We start from the raw sequence: 20,023 nt of genomic DNA on the forward strand, positions 1-20,023 counted from the left end.
CACATTGAGACCTTATCTGTAAATAAAATATTTTAAAACGGGTGGGGATGAGGCTCAGTGCTTAAGTGTCTCTGGGTTCAATCCCTGGTACCACACCCCCAAAAGCTAAATGAACCAAATAAATACTTCTCAAAGGAAGAAATACAAATGGCTTTTAAAAATGTTCAACATCTTTTGCTACAGGGATTTGCATTCAGGAAAATAAAAATCAATACTACGCTGAAATCTTGTCTTAATCTAGTAAGAATGATAGTCATCAAGAATACAAATAATAATAATACTGATGAGGTTGTGGAAAAAAGATTTATTCAGTGTCAGTGGGACTGTAAATTAGTACAACCACTACGGAAATCAGTATGGAGGCTGATTCAAAAGTCCAGGAATGGAAACAACATAATACTCAGTTATGCTACTCTTTATGATTTATCCAAAAGAATTAAAGGGAACATACTATAGTAACACATGTATATCACTGTTCATTACAGCACAATTCACAATAGACAAATTATGGAGCCACGCTAGATGCCTGCCAATAGATGAATGGATGAAGAAAATGTGGTATATACACAAAATGGTGTTTTATTCAGCCACAAAGAAGAATGAATTATGCCATTTGCAGGGGAATGAATGGAACTTGAGAAGTTTGTTAAGTCAAAATGCCACACTCAGAAGGGATGGGAAAGTAATGGAATTAGAATGGAGACCAGTAGAGGAAGGAAAGTGACTAGTGGGAGAGTGGAGGTAAGAGAATGATGAGTTACTAAGAAATGAAATTGACCAAATTAAATTGTGCACATATATGAATATGTAATAAGGAATACCACTCATTGTTTAACTGTACATTTTTAAAATGAAATTTTAAAATAATAAAGATTGCATTCAGGAAAATGCAAATCAAAACTGTACATATATATACAAGTACAAACGCAAAATGCTGAAAGCTAATTTCATTTTGAGGAGGGTCACAAGGATTACTGCTCTCCAGACCCATTTCCCTCATTCCATTGTGGGATAGTGGTTCAATTTCCCCTAAATAGTCAGCATCCATCATTTCAGCCAGCACAGTAAGTCTGTTGATTGGCTGTTGGTTTGGCCTAACTTTCAGTTCAATGTGTCTTGTGGTGGCAGTATTCCTGCCTGTGGATGTTAGAACTCAAGCCAGCAAAACACAAAGGTACTGGTACAGGAAGCATAAATTTTGCCAATAAGTCCCTAGAGGCAAGAGAGCATGTGGCCACTTCATTTCCAATTTGATTCCTGGCCTGAGAGAAATAGCACTATATATTGGACAATGATTCAGAGCATACTCAAGCTTATGGAAAACCTTGCCCTTGCCCTGCAAGGTAGTGCAAGCTTGTTAGCACTGTAACTGACTTCAAAAAACCCTTCCACCATTCTACCAAGACACCTGCTTCAGGATGGTGGGAAGCATGGTAAGACATTCATGAGCACCAACCCATTGCTTTACTTCTTTGGATGTGAAGTAACTTCCTTGATCAGAAGCAATGCCGTGTGGAACATCACGATGATGCCAAAGGTATTCTGTAACCCACAGACAAAATTTTGGCAAAAGCATTGCCTGTAGGGAAGGCAAATCCATAGAGGGTAATTGTCTATTCCAATAAGAAGAAAACACTGCTGCTTCAGGGATGGTAGCTGTCCAGTGTAATTGACTTGCCATAGATAGCTTCTATTCACCAAGGGAAATGGTATTCCATATGGGGAATCAGAGTTGTTCCTGCTGTTGGCAGCCTGACTACAACCAACTTGGCCTTGGAAAGCAAAAGTAAGTCCTTGTTGCTGAGCTCATGCAAAACCTCCAGCCATGGTACCATGACCACATATATCAGCAGCCCAGTGGGCAATAGGAAGAGTGGCTGGGGAAAGAGGATGTCTGGAATCTATAAAATTATGTACCCCATCCACTTCACTGTTAAAGTCTTCCTCTACTGAATTCACCCCTTTCCTGAAAGTTCCTTGTCACTAAATTACTATAATGTTCCTTCCAAATCCATTAGCAAATCCATTGGTCACAAGAATTGATATATAATTGCACATTTGGCCTTTTTCTCTAGAAGACAAGTTAACAGCCCACTCTCCTGCTTCAAATTCTGACTACTGGGAGGGTGCCATCCATCAGGATCATTCAGGGATGTCCCAGGAACAGAATGCAGTATGGCAGCTGTACACTTGTGCATGCTGTCTGCATATCATGTAGAACCATATGTCAATCGGGACCAGGATTTCTCTTTCTCTGTCACTTGGGCATAGGGATATGAGACCAAAGGTACAGATTGGGAGAGGAGGTAGTAGAGCAGCAGTGATAGGCATGGATGTCTGGGGTACTTCTTCATGTATTTGACTTCTGCCTTCAGAGCCTTCTCAGGCCTGAACTCATATACACCACTAGCTTGTAACACTGGAATGCTCCTATGTACACACAAGTTTACAACTTGTTGAGTCAGATAAATGTAGCACATGATGGACAGCTCAGATCATATGGTAACTTGGTTGCCAAGATTAACTGTTCAGTCTCAGTGGCAGAGGCTGCTAGTGGAAAGCCAATTTCAATTTCTCAAATGGAAAGAAGTTACCTGTGGATATAGCAGGGTTTTGCTCCAAAATCTTAAAGGACCTGCATATCAATTCACCTAGTGGGGCTGATAGAGGTTCTAGACAGCATCTGTACCTGCCACTGGCACAGCAGCCTGCATCTATTGTAGAGCTTTCTATTGTTCTGAGCCCAACTCAAAAGTAGGAGCTTTTCAGTTCACTCAGTAAATGGCCTAGAGTAGCACTGCCACATGAAGAATGTTCTGCCTCCAAAATTCAGAGACCTACTAGGCATTGTGCCTCCTTAATATTTATAGAAGGGGTCAGATGCAATGACTCCTCCCTCACTTTAGAAGGAATATCTTTCCATTACTCCTAACATTGGATTTCTATTTTAATGAGGTAGAAGACCCTAAATTTTGTCAAATATGTTTTTTTCCCCTGTAACATGCAAGTGTCTTACTACTTCTTAGGCCCTAGATCCAATCAGCATAATATCATCAATACAACAGAAAATCATGGCTTCTTCTGAAAGGGAAAGCAATTAAAACCCTAAGGGGATAGGTCAGAGAGTTTGTGCCTATAAATCAACCAACTCAGGGAGCTAAGGCAGGAGGATTGCAAGTTCAAGGTGAGCTTGGGTAATATAGCAAAACTTGTTGTCAAGAAAAAGATTCTTCTGAACCAAATTATGACACAGGTCTTAGGAGTTGATATCTTTTGGAATGAGATAGCAAATGTGCCCTCTTCACTAAAGTATCTCTGAAAGCAAAGAAGAAAACTCCTGTTCTTCCCAAATCCAAAGTCAAGGCTTTGAAGACCAGGAAAGCAGTACTGAAAGGCATCCAGAGTCACAAAACAAATAAATACAAGGGTTGGGGGTGTAGCTTAGAGGTAGAATGCAGGCTTAGTATGTGTAAAGCCTGGGTTTAATCCCTAGCACCAAGAAAGAAAGATCCACCCATGACCGATCTTCCAATGGACCCTTCATTGCTGCTCTGGAGGTAGCCCAAATATCCTATCTGAGGTACATGCTCAACTGCTCCTAATTGTGTTGCTTTGGATGTTGCCAACAGAATGTGGATCATTAAACTCCATCCAGCTGGATAATTCTAAATACAATTTTTTTCATCATAAAGGAGAGAGAGAGAGAGAGAGAGAGGGAGAGAGAAAGAGAGAGAGAGAGAGAGAGAGAGAGAGAGAGAGAGAGAGAGAGAGAATATATCTTCTGTCCTTGAGAGCTAAAGACAAACTGCTAATGTAGGCATTATGGACGACAATGGAGATAAAGCCATTTTCCAATCAGGTGTGGTGGTATGCACCTGTAATTCTAGAAACTCATGAGGTTTGAGGCCAGCCTCAACAACTTAGTGATCCCTTGTGTCAAAATAAAAAATAAAAAGGGCTGGGCATGTAGCTCATTGGTAAATAGTCCTTGGGTTGATTATTTAGCACCCCCCCCCCCAAAAAAAAAGGTGTTTTCTAGGTTAATAGCTGCATATCAGTTTCCAGGGGATGTGTTATTTTGCTCAAGCAATAAAACCACATCTGACATAGTAGTTGCGATTGGAAGGTGCCCCTTGTTAAGATTAAAACAATCCACTGTGATTCTTCAAATTCCTCTTTCTGCAGCAGAGGTCAGACAGTTGAGTTCAATGGGATTGGGGTAGCAATCACTAATCTTTGTAGTGTATCCAGGAGTGCAGTATTATTTGCCTAGATAGAGGCATTTCTAGCAGCTTCTGCTAGAAGGTGGTGCCTTCCCACCACAACAGCCCCCATTCTAACATCAATATGTCAACCTGGAGACCTTGCCTGTGGCTGAAATGGTTTACTGCATTACGCATTTAGGAACTGTGGGATAACCACAGAATGGGTTAATATTTTGGTCTACTTTGAAAAGAAACTGAGCTAAAACTCCATTGATTTTCTGATCTCTATAAATTCCTGTTTGTATCAGGGAGCCATAGTGATATTTAGTGTCTCTGGAAATGAGTGTCAATTTAGAGTCAATGTCCAATAGTAATAAAATATTTGATTATTTCCTTTTCCCCAATGCACAGTTTCCCTACTAATAGCACATAGGGTCCCTTGATGAAGGCTGGGAGTAAGATGAACTGTAGGAATTTTCAGTAGTGCACTGAAAGGGATTCTTCGTCGAGGAAGCTGACTTCCCTTCATTCTGGGGTTCTGGGTCTGTAAACTGGCTCAAGTCTGGCAGATGATGAAGGGACTGTGTCTTTGTTCTTATGAACCAAGGTAGATGTGTGTTCATTTGTCCCAGAAATGTTTATCTTATACACATGAAGTAAGAAATGAGTAGGCTTTGTAACTGTTTCACTTCTAGGAATATCAGGATAAGTGATACAAAGCTAATGCCATCAGGGCACCAGCCACACTACTCTGACTGTTGCTATGGCTGGTGTCCATTACAGAAGCCACATCTACCTTAAGGCCTTTGGCTACTGAGTGCCACCACTTGTCGACCTTAGAATCCAATTATGCTCATTATATTTAAGTTTTCACATTCAGAGACTGCAGTTTGTACTGTGCACTTCTGGCCTCATGGAAGCAGAGGAGGTCACAAATACTCCAAGATTCCACTTATAAAGTGTCTAAAGCAGTCACATTCTTAGAATCTTCAAAGAGAATGCTGGTTGCCAGGGCAGAAAGTGGGGAGGTTTTGTTGAAAGGACATAGTTTCCATTTTGCAAGATGGAAAAATACTAAAGATCTGATATACACCATGTGCTTATAGTTTAAGAGTATGTTATTATCTATTTAAATATGATTTTAATCATGGGTACAGTGGTGCCCACCTGTAATCCCAGTGACTTGGGATGCTAAGGCAGAAGGATTGCAAGTTCAAAGTCAACCTCAACATCTTAAGGAGACCCTGTTTCAAAACAAAAACAAAAAGACTACAGATGTTGCTCAATGGTAAAGCATCCCTGAGTTGAATTCCCAGTACCCAGTACCGCCCCCAAAAATAATTTCAATGGTTAACTTGGAGTTGCTACAATAGAAACATGAATCCTGATACTAATTTAGTTGTGTGTGTGTTTGCATGTTTGCTCCTGGGGATAGAGCCCAGGGATGCTCTCACTGATTATATCCCCAGCCCACTGCCTCTCACTGTTTTCTTTTTCTTTATTTTTTAATATTTTTTTAGTTGTTGATGGACTTTATTGTCTTTATTTTTATATGGTGCAGAGGATCGAACCCAGTGCCTCTTGCATGCTAGACAAGCACGCTACCACTGAGCCACAAGCCCAGCCCTCTCCCTGGGTTTTTGAGACAGAATTACACTACTTGCCCAGCTTAGCTTCAAAATTGTGATCTTCCTGCCCTAGCCTTCCAAGTAGCTGGTATGGTGTTTCTTCTCTCACAGAGACTCTGAATCTGATTTTGGAAACTCTGAGAAGAGAAATGTCCCTAGGGATAAAAAGTCATATTCTTCAAAATGGAGTGTCTTCTTCCCCACCACTCTGCATGCTTCAGCTGGACTGATGGTGGCAGATGCTGGTGTCTGATTCACACACATTCTGGGTCGCTTACTCACAATATCTCAGGCCATAAGCACCTGCCAGTCACTTTTTTCCCCCAGGCCAACTGACCCCTATTGCTCAGCATAAGGACACCTCAAAGTTCCAACCCTGTCCTGTCCATCAATGTGATTCTCTAGTTCATCACACTAGGGCTCCAACTCTTCAGGGCAGATGTGCTCCACAGCATCACCCTGGAAGCTTGACGCAAGCTGCAAGGTGCTGTTATGGTTCCTCTTCACCATCTGCTGATGATTCAGGACTTGTGAGCTCCTGAGCTATGGGGGAAGGGAAAAGTCAGTGTTCAAATGACTGCAGAATATGACATTTATTCCTCAGGACCTCTCCTTTCTCAGACTCTCCAAAATCAGATTCAGAGTTTGAGTGAGAGAAGAAAATGCCCCCACTAGTTTTCCTCACCAGCCTCCTCTCCTAAATCTACCAGCAGCCTCACCTGCCTCAGTTTCCACCATGCATCACTCAAGGGAATGAAAGACCAAAGAAGTAAGAGACAAGATCCCAAAGTGAAGCCCAGTGCCTCTCCTCTGCCCAACCATTCCTGACAGAAGAGGGACCTGCCATAGAAGGCAGTTCCTGCTCCTGCCAATCCTGGGCACAGGGTTCACACATAGGCCTTTACCCCTTTAATATCCAAGGCCTCCTCTGCTGCAGGGGCAGGTGCTCACCAAGCAGGGTCTGCTCCAGCTGCAGCTCAGCATCCTTTCCTCTCAGCCCTGAGCCAGAAGCTCCTAACTGGAAAGCCCACCAGGAAGCCCAGGGGCACCAGCAGGCCCAGCCAGGAAAACATGCCTGCCCTCTGGTCTGCTGCTCACCTGACCTGAAGCAGCCCACACACAGCAGAATCCCTGACCCCCAACACTTACTCAGGTCCCTAATCTGTACTTTACCCTCCTAGGGCCTACCTGGCCCATCTGCCCCAGGAAATCAGCTACTCTCCAAGGGGTTCTGCTTCCTGAGACTGCCTCACCTTTTTCCCCCCATCCGTAGCAGGGACTCACACAGGCCACAACCTTGGAGGTGTAGCTCAGTGGTAGAGCACCCCTGGGTAAATCCTCACTACTTCTAAAAGAAGAAGAAGGGAAAAAAGATGAGCTGAAAATGGAAATATTTTTATTGGGTATGAACATTTAGAGAAGAAATTTGGAAATATGAACATCTGATCTCCACTCTTTTCTACAAATGTTCCAGTGAAATTGCAGGCTGTGGGGAGCCACTCTGAATGAACACACCTTCAAGTCCTGACACAGGGGGCTCTGACCAATTACTACATTTCTTAGTGACTTTCATATTGTCCCAGCTGAGATAGCAAGGCATGGCTTCAGGTGTAGGTGTACCGCTGGGATTGAGTTATACTCACCTGCTGCCTTCTGCCTTTTTTGGATAGAACTTTCTCAAAAACAGCATCCCCCCAAATAAAAGCCCACTTCTGAATGTGCTTGTCCTCTCTCTCGCCAGCCTCTGTGACTTTCTCTTGCTCTCCTTTTGGGGAGCTTGAGACTGGGAGCTGGGGAAAGTTGTCCTGAAGCTTGTGTAAAGGTATTTCGTGTCTGTGCTTTATTTTGCGTCACCCCAAATTCACACGAGTGACCTTAGTTCACCGCCTGTGCTGGACAGGGGTGGCAGTAGGCAACTATTTTTCCCCACAGAGAACCAGAACTAGCTTTCACCCTACAGCAGAGGCTGCAGGTGAGAGCAGCAGAGAGCACTGAACCATCTGCCCTGGAGGGAGAGTTACCTGGACAGCTCCTGCTGGGGGGCAGGTTTCCCAGACCCAAGGGGCCAAACACTCACTACCCCCACTGCTGACCCCACAGAAGGGGCAGAAACAACAGAAAGATCCTCCAAACCAGTAACTAACTAACTTTGTTTCCTGCTGAAACACCAACTTCCTGTTTTCTCTTTTCCTGACCCTCCAGCAACCTGATTGGTGACAGGGGAATGGTTTTGACCATCCCTTACTCCAAATGCACAGGGGAATGACCATCTTATAAAGGGGAATAGCCAAGGGAGGGCAGGGTGAGCAGAGGCCATAGAGCACAGACTCAACACACCAACACACACAGTCCTTGGGGAGCGTGCCCTCTGGGGCTGGAAGGAAACCCTAAGTGTCACAGTCAGCTTTCACTACTTTGACAAAACACCTAAAGTAAAACACTCGGGAGGAAAAATTTACACTGGCTCAAGTTTCGCCAGTTTCATCCCAGGGTCCCTTGGCCCCATTCCTGTGGGCTAGAAAGGCAGAAAATAATGATGGCCAGCACATGACAGAGTGATACTTCTCACCTCATGGTGGTCATGTGGTGGCCAGGAAGCAGAGAAAGAGAGAGCCAGGAACCTGGGACAAGATGTTCCCTTCAAGGAATGCCTCTTCCAACTAGGCCCACCTGCTAAAGCTTGCACACCTTCCAGTAGGACCAACACCTGGGGCCAAGCCTGCAACTCATGAGCCTTTGGGAGATATTCCACATGGAAACTCTAACACCAGGTAGAACAAAAACGGACTACAGCTGCCCACAGTGGCTGGTCTCTCTCCCCAGATGGTCGGAGGCATCTGCTTTTTCATTTTTCCATAACATCTGTGAAGCCACTCCTGATGGACGACCATTGTGGTGGGGCCTGGGATGGAGTACATGCCCTAGTGACCCAGTGGACACACACAGGAGACATCCCTGAGGAGTGACTGGAGATGCTGATAAGATAGAAGATAACTACATGTGCTGAAGACCCCTGGGCCTGCTCTACATGGGCCTCCCAGGGCACTGGTGCCACAGGCCTCAAGGTTCTTCTTATTGGTTTGCACAGGACAGGTGGAAAGACAGGAAAGAGGCAGGCAGACAGGAAGAAACCAGAGGCAATAGCCTTTGTGGGATTTCTCTAGAGTTTCTAAAGAACACAAATCACAGATCCTTTTATACTTTGTCCGCCTGATACCGTGATAATCTAGCCCATGCAAATCAGCCCACCATTCCCAACTCCTGGTCAAGACCTAAAAGCTTGATACAGAGAGAGATGAGGACAGGGACAGAGCAGGAGAAAACCACACTGAAGCTCACCCCTAACCCTGTGACAAGAATATGGTGCAGCTGGGCCTTTGAGGATGTTCACGGCCCTTGGCTTTTGGCAGGACTAAGGGGAGTACCTGGAGACCTGGCTGCCGGCCCCTCACAAAAAAAGACACATCTATCCCAGTTCCAGAAGTCTGGTCACCTCCACTGCACTCTGTGCAGCATGAGGCATGAGGGACCCTACAACCCAGAATGACCCTGCCATCTCCATCCACTGCCCACTTTTCTTACCTGAACCCTCTGCGGCTGAAATTGTCTCCCTCCTGTTGCTCCAAAGCACATAAAGGAGAAGAAGAAGAAGAACAGCATCAACAGCAGCAACCACACCTAGAGAGGCTCGCCATCGGCTTTGAAGCAGCAGGGTCGGCCCCTAAAACACACATGTTACCATCTGGGTTCCCGAGCTTCTAGACTTCCTCCCTCTCACCACCCTGGTCACTGACCTACCCAGTTGGGAACCCCTGCTGGGACACCCAGGCTCACCACAGGGCACAGTGCCAGTGCTCTCTTTCCCACTATGTCGCACATGGCAGGTAAATCTCTGCTCCTGTCCTTGAGGAATCCTGGTGGACACGCAGGTCTGGTAGGTCCCATTCCCATATGGTAAAAGACTCCCAGATTGCTGTGTGTCCTGGTTCAGGGGTTCCCCATCCTGAAGCCAAGTCAGAGAGATAATCCAGGGATAGAACCCAAAAGCCCAACATGTGGCGTTGATGGTGTCCTCCAAGGCCTCACCGCAGATAACAGTCACTACTGGGGACACTAGAGAAGAAAAAGCAGAACCAGTCAGCCATGTGATCCAGCCTTACTCCCCTTAATGGAGGCAGAGGGAACAGGGCTGGTTCTTTCTGCTGTAGTGTCTCTGACCAAAGTCCTCACTGACACTAGACTGCTGCAAATCTGCTCTCAGCCGAGGGCCTCAGTCCTCTGACTGGCAGGAGGATGAGCCTCGGGTTTGTGGCCTCACATTCTCACTTACACATGTTGATGTGAGGAGGGGGTGTTATGGGGATTCCTTGTTTGTGAGGCCACAAGGGAGCTCTGCATGATAAGCAGGTTGGCAGGCAGGTGGGAAGAAGAGGTCTCAACTCCTGCCTAACCCCAGTTGCCTGAGGCTCAGGGTACTTCCTGGTTGTGGCCCAGACAGTCATAGATTGCCAAACCCTCCTGTCTTTATGCAGTGGTTTAAAAGGATGGGGAAATCAGAATACATCACCCTCACAGAGAACACACGCATCCCATAGTACAGAGAAGGCCCCTTATATTGAGGCTCTAGGGGAATGGGGGCTGGGGTACCTATTGTCTTATTGAAGGCTATCCAGGAGTTCAGATATCTCTGGAGTCTTCCACCAATTGTTCCTTGCACATGGGCCCATTGAGCCTTGCTTGGACTATCATCTGATTTCCAGTGCTTCTTGACTTCCATAGCCAAAGTCTGAGCCGAGGAAGGGTGCACTGTCCAGCTGTGAGTCACAGGGTGAAAGGAGAGGAAGGGCTCCTAATCATAGTAGAAATCCCAGAAGCCCCTGGTGCGGTTGTTCTTTTGCATCTCACAGCCCCAAGACTCCTGGAGGGAATGAGACCCTGCCCCCATCCACCAGTCACTTTAGCATCCCCTGGTGCCTCTGCCTCCCTTCCCACCAAGAGAAACTCCAGCCCACAGAGGATTCCAGCATGGCTCTCTCTCTCTTCAATGTCCCTGTGCTGAGCTCTATGGACCCCATGCTTGCCCTTCCCAGACAAATGCAGTGAGAAGAGAGGTCCCTGCTCTCTGCCCCCAGCCTTTCTGCAGAAAGACCCTTGCCCCCACCTACACTCACCTTCTTTCTGCCTCTGCAGACTGATAATATCTGCCAGAGTCATTCTGAGGATTTTCCCACTCCCTGCCAAGTCTTGGGTCTCTGTGTTCCAGGTCTCGGCTCTCAGGATTGTCTTTGCCCACAGTGCCTCATTCACAATCCCACTACCTCATTCACACCAAAGGAATGGGAATCCAAATTCCCTGGATTCCCTGCACTGTGTGTCCACTGTCATAGTGCAGGAAGGGCTTATCATCCAAAAGACCCTCAGAAAAGAACTGTCGTGCACTAAATGGTTCTGGGATCTCATTTTTAGGTTATAACGAAAACTGTGGGACCCTGAGGAAGAAGATACCAGGGATGATTTTTTTCTTCCTGGAGTCAAGAGCTCAAGAACATGCAAAACATAGTTTTGGCCTCCTGGTGACATAACTAAAAGCAAAAATAGACCATTGGAATAACATCAACCTAAAATATTCCTGCCTAGCAGAGAAGACAATTTATAGAGTGAAGAGACAACCCCTGGACTGGAAGAAAACAATCATAGGTCAGATAATGGTTTAATACACAAAATATACAAATAACCTTATATTTAACATGGGTAAAGACGTTGAAGAGACATCTGTCAAAATATGATACATAATTGGCCAACAGATATGTGAATGAATGCAAATGCCAATTAAAACCAAAAGGAACTATTTTTTCACACTTATTAGATTGGTCATTGTGAAGACACAAAGAGTGTTGGGAAGGAGGTAGAAAAAGGGGTGTGCACCACTGGTGTTGCAATTTAGTAGAGTTATTTTGGAGAATAGCATGGAGGTTCCTCCCAAAACTAAAATTTTTGCTTTATCCAGCAATCCCACTACCTCATTCACACCAAAGGAATGGGAATCCAGATTCCCTGGATTCCCTGCACTGTGTGTCCACTGCAGCATCAGTCACAACAGTCAAGATATAGCAGCAACCTAAGTGTCCACAAATAGATGAGTGGATTTAAAAACTGTCTTAAGCCACCTGGTGCACACCTAAAATCCCAGCTACTCAGAAAGCTGACACAAGAGGATTGCTTGAGCCTGGAGTTGGAGGCCACCCTGGGAAAAACAGCAGCCCACCCTCAAAAAGAACCCCCTCGCCAAAAACCAAACCAAACCAAACCAAATCATTATGGGATATACACACAAAAGAATATCAATTAGCCTTTTTAACAAAAGGAAATTAAGGATGAAAATGTAGCTTAGGGATAGAGGACTTGCCTAGCAGTCACAAGGCCTCAGATTTTATCACCAGAAACTTCTTAAAAAAAAAAAAAAAGCTAGGGAAATTTGTCATTTGTGACAATGTGGGTGGAAAGTAGAGGCCCATAAGAGAAATAAAAAAAAAACAAAAAAAACAAAAAAACAGGCATACAGAGACAAATGAATGGACAGAGAAAGGAGAGACACTGGTAAAAGGCCACAAAGTTTCATTTGGATAAGAGGAAGAGTCTGGTGTTCTATAGCACAACAAAGCTTCTCCACTTAATGCTGTATATTTTAAAATAACAAGAAGAAAAGATTTTAAATGTTCTGACCAAAAGGAAACCATAAATATTTGAGGTGATGGATATGCTAATTACCCCAAATTGATTATTCTAAAATGCATCCATAACATTACATCCCAGAAATAGATTCAACTATTTGTCAACAGAAAAATTTTTGGAGAGGAAATCGAACTAAACATCATTAAAAAAAAAAAAAAGTTGGGGCTCTGGAAAGTTTGGGTGAGGTAGAGAGGCAGCAGTGGATAAAACTTCTTGTAGGAAATGGCCCCTAAGAATAGGAGGAAAGGACTGGGGTTGGGGAGACAGGGTATCTAGTGTGCAGGAAGCACAGACCTAGGATGCAGTGTCTACCTTAGAAATGGGTCTGAAAACACAGCAGGAGTGGGGGAGGTGAGGGGAAGCCAACAGGCTGAGGAGACATGTTGGGTGACAGGGAAGGAGGCATAGAGATCTGGTGAAAACACAGGCATATTAGAAAATAGATAGCATATTAGGGTGAGAGGAGTACAAGGGGGGACAGCATCCCAGGGCGCAGGAGTCCAGGGGACAATGTGGGTGGAAATTAAAAAAGCCCCAGCAAGAAGATCTTGACTCAGCAATCTTAGCTGTTCACTTCCCTCAGTCTGAGTGTTTGATGCAGCCACAGTCCTCACAGAGGCAGGAAGGGCTCTATGGGGCTGGGACGTCCCTACTAGCTCAGGGCCAGAAGAAAAAAGGTCTCCTAACTGGGGACTCCTGTGAGCTCAGCTGAAAACAAGCCTATGACTGCGAGGAAAGCAGGGGCTTCAGGAGCCCGAACTGTCCGTAATACTGTTGGGAAGAGGTTCCGTGAGCCGCGGACCTCAAAGGGTCCTTCAATGTTTTTCAAAGGAGAAACTCAGCATGCACCTCGGGAATCCAGAGGCGACAGAGGACCGGGATGTCCAAAAGGGAAGAGCAAGGCGCAGGGCTGGGGCAAGTAAGCATGGATTTAGGACGCAGGACGTAGGGGTGGCAAGGTGCTTAGAAAGCGAAACTGCATGTGGTGGCAATGACCCGCGTCAGGTCCAGCTCCTCTCCCCACCAAACCAGACCGCTCATCTTAACCGGGAGGGTTCCCTCGGACTCTCACAGAAACCCGCCCGCCTCCCTGCAGTAGCCGGGCAGCTCCTGCACCTCCAGGAACCACATAGAGCTCACTCACCAGCGGCAGCACACAGGGGTGCCCAAAAGGCAGTTGTGGCCAGGAGCAGCAGGACGCGACACAGCCCAATAGAGACCAAACTTGACATCCTCTTATCTGGTGAGCAGGATGGAACTCTAAGAGGGTTCCCCGAAGGCAGATCATATATAGTTCTCCTGGCCCCTCCCACATCCACTCACCCAATGAAAATAGACGCCTTGAACATGAATGCAGATCTTCAGCCTACACTTGACCAGGACAGGTCTTCCAAGTGTCACCACTCCAGCATAAAAAACTATATTCATTTCACTTTGTCACCTCTAAAAAATGTTTTCTAAAAAACGAACTATAGCTATTCTTACTATTGCCTAAGGCTCTAGCTTGTGCTTTTTCTGTGAGTGGAAATGTCATGCACCAACAAAGTTTTGACAATTTCTTAGACTTATTTTCATTTGTAGTAAGTATTTGATTGAGATTTTTTTTTTTTTTTAAAGCACAGAAGGCACTGGCGTCCAGTCCCATTCTGAGTTTATTTTCATTAGTTACAGGGGCGGGGATGATGTTAAGTTGGAGATCCCTCGCTTTCCTGGTTCATCAGCTGATAGGTGGCATAAAGTGGACACCTCTGCCTCCATAATCAAGTAAACAAGTCCTCATAATAAATCCCCTCTTATTGACCCCCACTTGCTTCTGGTTGATTCTGTTTCTCTGGAAAACATTGACTAATATAAGCCTCCAGTAAGTGCTGGGTCACAGTTATTGTGAGCTGATCCCAAGCCCTTTCAATCTCTATGTTTTCTATGCATCTTTGAGGACTCACTTGGAGTGACAGCTCCAACAAACTGTCTCATTCCACCCATATTCAAAGACTTTTCTTACCTTAATAATTACATGCTAGGATTATTCCAGAGCATTTACATATGGCTCAAGGGAGAAGAAGCCTCAGAGGAGGCCCTGAAGGTCTTGGGCTCCAGATGTTGGGCAGTGCCCAGGATCAAAGCCTGGCTGCCCCTCCCCCAGCAAGCCTCCCAGATTCTCATCTGTGCAAGATACTGCTACCTTGTCCCTCCCCCTTCAGACTCTTCTGCTCTGCCCAATGAACTACTGCTTCTCTCCCCCTCTCTTCTTTGCATCTCTGAATTCATAAGAACGGGAGCGACTTACTCCTCACCCACCTTAGGATTCACTGCTGAGTCCTGAAAAGCAACAGAAATCACTCAGTGGTGTCCTTTAAACCCAGGGCGGGTCTCACGCACTATTTCAGGTCTTTGTGGCCACATTTACCCAGAAGGACTGAAGATCACCTGTTACCCACACTGGCTTAACTAAAATAAAACCTGTTGATTGATGTACAAGCAGATTGAAGGTGCTTATGGGAGTCTGGAGGAAGGCAAGCTGCATTTGGGTTTGGGGTTCTCAGACTGCTAGGCAGATACACCTGCGAGCTGTGAGAATGTAGACCCAGTGGCTGGCGGAAGGACGTTCTGAAGTGTTAATCAAGATCTGAAACCCAGCATACTTCAGCCAACATTGCCTGTATTTTGATGCGGTTGGGTACTGAAATGCTTTTTCCATCCCATCCCCCACTTCCACAGGGAGAGCAGGTGGGGGGGCATCTTGGGTTCTAGGATCAGAAACACTCCTCTGCTTGGTGGCCCACCAAGAATGTAAGTGCCTACCTCAGGATGGTCCTAATTGAAACCTGCCAGATCTGGAATAAAAATCAACAATCATGTTGCAGTGAGGCCACCCAGCGCCCACCACTTATACAAGCTGGGTGAGGAGCCCTGCTTTATCAGGTCTGTCTCAAGTGGATGCAGTGAAGTGCCTTTGGCTCCAGATTCCAAACCATAAAGGATGAAATGGAGAGTGAAGAAAAGCAAATGGTGGTGGAACGTGGATCATGTGTTGAAGAAAGAAAGAAAAAGGGGTGAGGATTGGGGAAAATAACATGAATATAGGAAGAAGAAGCAAGGACAAAGCAGGAAAGAGCAAGAGATGCAGAACTGAGGGGACTGCAGGCTCTGCTCTCTTCTGCCTTCCCCTAGGATTGGGCTCTGCTGTCCACTTAAGACCCCAGAGGAGGACCAAGACTCTACAACACCCACTGCAGAGAAAGCTACAGTTTTTCTACATTGATTATATTTAAAACCAAACTAGATCCAATGTAAAACAAATGAAAGAAATGAAATACAATAATATTCTGATGTTTTTCCATGATTAAAAATCCAACAGATTTTTAAAATATCATCTTTAAAGTGTATTTGGCAGTCCAGAGTGTATCTCAGTGGTAGAGTACCTGCTTGGCTTGTGCCAAGCTATGGAAAGCAACAAACATGAGACAAAAACAAAATACCCACCAAATGTTTCAAACATGGAGACTCTTCCTACTATTCAGAGCAAGTATTTACAAAACTCTTTGATTTTATTTCTTGCGCTATAGGAGTCTTATTAAGGAAGTTGAGGCCTAATCCAACATGATGGAGATTAGGGCCTACTTTTTCTTCTATTAGATGTAGAGTCTCTGGTTTAATTTATAGGTCCTTGATCCACTTTGTGTTGAGTTTTGTGCATGGTGAGAGATAGGGGTTTAATTTCATTTTTTTGCATATGGATTTCTAGTTTTCCCAGCACCATTTGTTGAAGATGCTATCTTTTCTCCAATGCATGTTTTTGGCACCTTTGTCTAATATAAGATAATTGTAATTTTGTGGGTTAGTCTCTGTGTCCTCTATTCTGTACCATTGGTCTACCAGTCTGTTTTGGTGCCAATACCATGCTGTTTTTGTTACTATTGCTCTGTAGTATAGCTTAAGGTCTGGTATAGTGATGCCACCTAATTCACTTTTAGGCCCAAATTTCTTAATAAGACTCCTATAGTGCAAGAATTAAAGCCAAGATTCAACAAACGGAATGGAATCAAACTAAAAAGTTTCTTCTCAGCAAAAGAAACAATCTGTAAGGTGAACAGAGAGCCTACATCCTGGGAGCAAATTTTCACCCCTCATACATCAGACAGAGCCCTAATCTCTAGGGTATATAAAGAACTCAAAAATCTAAGCACCAAAAAAACAAATAACCCAATCAACAAATGGGCCAAGGACCTGAATAGATACTTCTCAGAAGAGGATTTTTAATCAATCAACAAATATGTTGAATATGTCATCACCTCTAGCAATTAGAGAAATGCAAATCAAAACTACTCTAAGATATCATCTCACTCCAGTCAAAATGGCAGCTATTATGAAGACAAACAACAATAAGTGTTGGCAAGGATGTAGGAAAAAAGGTACACTCATACATTGCTGGTGGGACTGCAAATTGGTACAGCCAATATGGAAAGCAGTATGAAGATTCCTTGTAAATCTGGGAATGGAACCACCATTTGACCTAGCTATCCCTCTCCTCCATCTATACCCAATAGACTTAAAAACAGCACACTACAGGGACACAGCCACATCAATGTTTATAGCAGCATAATTCACAATAGCTAAACTGTGGAGCCAACTTATATGCCCTTCAGTGGATGAATGGATAAAAAAAATGTGGCATATATACACAATGGAATTTTATTCATCAATAAAAGAGAACAAAATCATGGCATTTGCAGGTAAATGGATGATGTTGGAGAAGATAATGCTAAGTGAAGTTAGCCAATCCCCAAAAAACAAATGACTAATGTTTTCTCTTATATAAGGAGGCTGACTCATAGTGGGTAGGGAGGGGGAGCATGGGAGGAATAGATTGAATTCTAGATAGGACAGAGGGATGGGAGGGAAATGGAGGGGCAGTGGAATAGCAAGGATTTTGGAATGTGAATCATTATTCACAGTACATGTATAAAGACAGGAATTGGTATCAATATACTTTATATACAACCAGAGATATGAAAATTGTGCTGTATATGTGCAATTAGAATTGTAATGTATTCTGCTGTGTTTTTTTTTTGAAAAATCAAGTTAATCAAGTTTGACTTCAAATTAAGTATCTGATGTCATCAAAATACAATAAATGAATCAAATAAATGATTGACAATACTAAACTATAATAATATATCTCTTTCTTTCTTGAAATAGCCAGAACTAGAGCAAGTCTAATCAGTACCATAATGAGTATAACAAGAGCGTTGAGCTCCCTGCAATACTGCAATGAGCTGTATAAACAGCTGTGAACTTAAGGTCAAATAGGAGATATGGATGCTTCGACCCTGATTTTCTGCTACTGTTCCTAAGTGGGAACAGAAAATGCCAATTTCTACAGCAGGCAAATGTGTATTTTATTATTTTTAACTTTCAGTTTTGCACTCTGCTTACTTTCATCTTTTATTGACATTTTAAAAGAGCTGTTTTCTCTAACCCCCATATCTAAATATAGGGCTGTTTTTGTAATGACAGCACCTGTCAGTATAAGTTTCAGATAGCCTGGCCTTTTAAATACAGATGTGTCAGGATCTATGAATAAAGGGTTTGCTTTATTCATTTATTCATTCATTACATAGCCAAAGTACAAATTTTGAAGAGAAATTATCTATTGAGCCACACTTTATCTAAAATAAAATGTATCTATTTGAAATGTACAGTTCATTCAATTTGGGCACTGACATACACTTGTGTCACCACCACCATAAAGAAGATGAAGAATATTCTGATTATCCCCCAAAGAAACGTTGTGCAATAAAATTCTATGCAGCCATCAAAAAGAATAAGTTTTAATGCACTGCTGTAAAAAGAGGTGCCCAAAAGAGGTGCCCAACAGTTTTGAGCTTTTTTTTTTTTTAGGTTAGGAAAATGCTAGATTTTAATGCCACTAGTGCAATTACATAATGTACATTTTTTAATAGTGGGGAAACCTGGAAGATTTTGCCCCAAATTTTGACAGTGTTACTTCTAGGAACAGGTAAAACTCAGTGTCTGTCACTTTCTCTGAAATGTTGGAATTGTGTCTTCTCATATAAACTTGGTTTAGCAAGGTGTCAGAATATTACAGATTGAAAATACAATAAGCTAAACCCCAGATTCAAATACTAATTTTTTAAACCAAAATATTAATTACAGTCCATCACCAGGAAATCCCTTAAGATAAGCCTTCATATTTTCATAGCTTTGAATCTTCCCCAAACTGCTTTTAAAAGGGATACCAAGACTGACTTTCTGATTTAAAAAAGTTTCAAAACCCTTTGGGCAAGATGGTTTTCTGTAAGGAATATAGCCAATCTGGGGAAGCCCTTGGACTCCACATAGTAGTGGAGATGGAAAGAAAGGAATCCTGTGGGACTCTATGGGCCCCCAGTGCAGGACTGTGGTTGTGGCAGAGGGGAGGAAACTCAGGCTGACATAGAAATGGGGAGAGGGGTAGGGAAAAATGTGCAAAATCCCCTCCTTCCTCTACTCTGTGTTTGCTTTGGAGGGGACCAAATGGACCTGGGGGAGTCTGCAGAAGCAGAAATACAGGTCTATTGGAGGGGAAGCCAAGGTCCCCCAGAGTACTTGACTTTCTTCTCCAAGTCCTTAGTAGGAGCAGAGTGTAAAACTATCATTTAGAAATTAGAAATCATATGGCCCACTCTGGTTCATTTGCAGGGAAACAAACAAACAAAAAAGCCAAATGCTACCTGTAACTCTTCTGGCCAGTAGAAGGGTCAGTAACTCTTCCTCTCCCTCCAGTGCTAATTAGAAGGACTCTACTCTGAGACTCTGGGCTCCAGCCCTGCAGCCCTGAGCAGGCCCCTCCTTCCTAAGCTTCCTGACCTCCTACCCAGCCCCACTTCCCTGTGTGTACTTCCTCCTTTTCCCTCTCCAGAACAGCTCCTGAGGGTCTCTCTACTTCTTCAAAAGCCTTCTCCTGGGCACAGAGACCTCCAAAGTCGAGGACAAAAGAGAGACAGTGACCACTGAGAGAAGCTCTGAAGGACACCTGTGTTCCCCATCCTAGAAGGCTTCTCCCCACCCCCTGATCTGTGTGTGTGAGAGAGAGTATGTGCTTGTGCATAAATGGACAGTCAACCAGTACTTCACCTGGTATCTAGGAAAGTTCCTGCCTTGGCTCTGCTGCAGTGGTTCACGTTGTGTATACCTGAGCCTTTCCCTCAGAAGAGGGGTGATGATACTCATCAAATCAGTGGCCAACAGCTGTGGTACTCTAAAAAAGGGGTTGGGGACCAACCCCTGACGTCCACAATGACCAAAAAAGGCGGTCATTGTGGATGTCAAAGTCCATCAGAGAAATTCCACTAGGGCAGAATCTCCATGTCACACTTACATTCAGGCAGTGCCTCAAATTGAACCAATGTTCAAAAACCTCCAAATCTTTGCTCAGGTTATATCATGAAGTTGATT

The 20,023-nt window shown here is 44.1% G+C and overlaps 1 protein-coding gene across 1 annotated transcript; it reads right to left on the reverse strand.

Annotated features, from left to right (window-relative positions):
* Positions 1-284: 284 nt before the first annotated feature.
* Positions 285-13,812, reverse strand: LOC124109503 (MHC class I polypeptide-related sequence A-like). Its single transcript, XM_046468170.2, has 4 exons — positions 13,710-13,812; positions 9,668-9,946; positions 9,416-9,447; positions 285-6,376 (listed from the first exon to the last, which is right to left on the reverse strand). The coding sequence occupies exons 1-4, from the start codon at positions 13,795-13,797 to the stop codon at positions 6,248-6,250; spliced, it is 528 nt and encodes a 175-aa protein (XP_046324126.1). The 5' UTR covers positions 13,798-13,812; the 3' UTR covers positions 285-6,247.
* Between the last annotated feature and the right edge of the window lie 6,211 nt (positions 13,813-20,023).

This window comes from Marmota monax, unplaced genomic scaffold, assembly GCF_021218885.2.
Source record: "Marmota monax isolate L192 unplaced genomic scaffold, Marmota_monax_Labrador192_F-V1.1 WCK01_AAM20220418_F8-fsc01291, whole genome shotgun sequence".
Classification (NCBI taxonomy): Eukaryota; Metazoa; Chordata; class Mammalia; order Rodentia; family Sciuridae; genus Marmota; species Marmota monax.

Excerpts from the sequence above, each read along its gene's own strand:
- LOC124109503 (XM_046468170.2), bottom strand. The coding sequence starts at position 13,797 with ATGTCAAGTTTGGTCTCTATTGGGCTGTGTCGCGTCCTGCTGCTCCTG. Across the intron at positions 9,947-13,709 it reads ACCCCTGTGTGCTGCCGCTG|TGTCCCCAGTAGTGACTGTT; the intron begins GTGAGTGAGCTC and ends TTTCTTCTCTAG. Across the intron at positions 9,448-9,667 it reads CACTGGCACTGTGCCCTGTG|GAGGGAGACAATTTCAGCCG; the intron begins GTGAGCCTGGGT and ends TTGGAGCAACAG.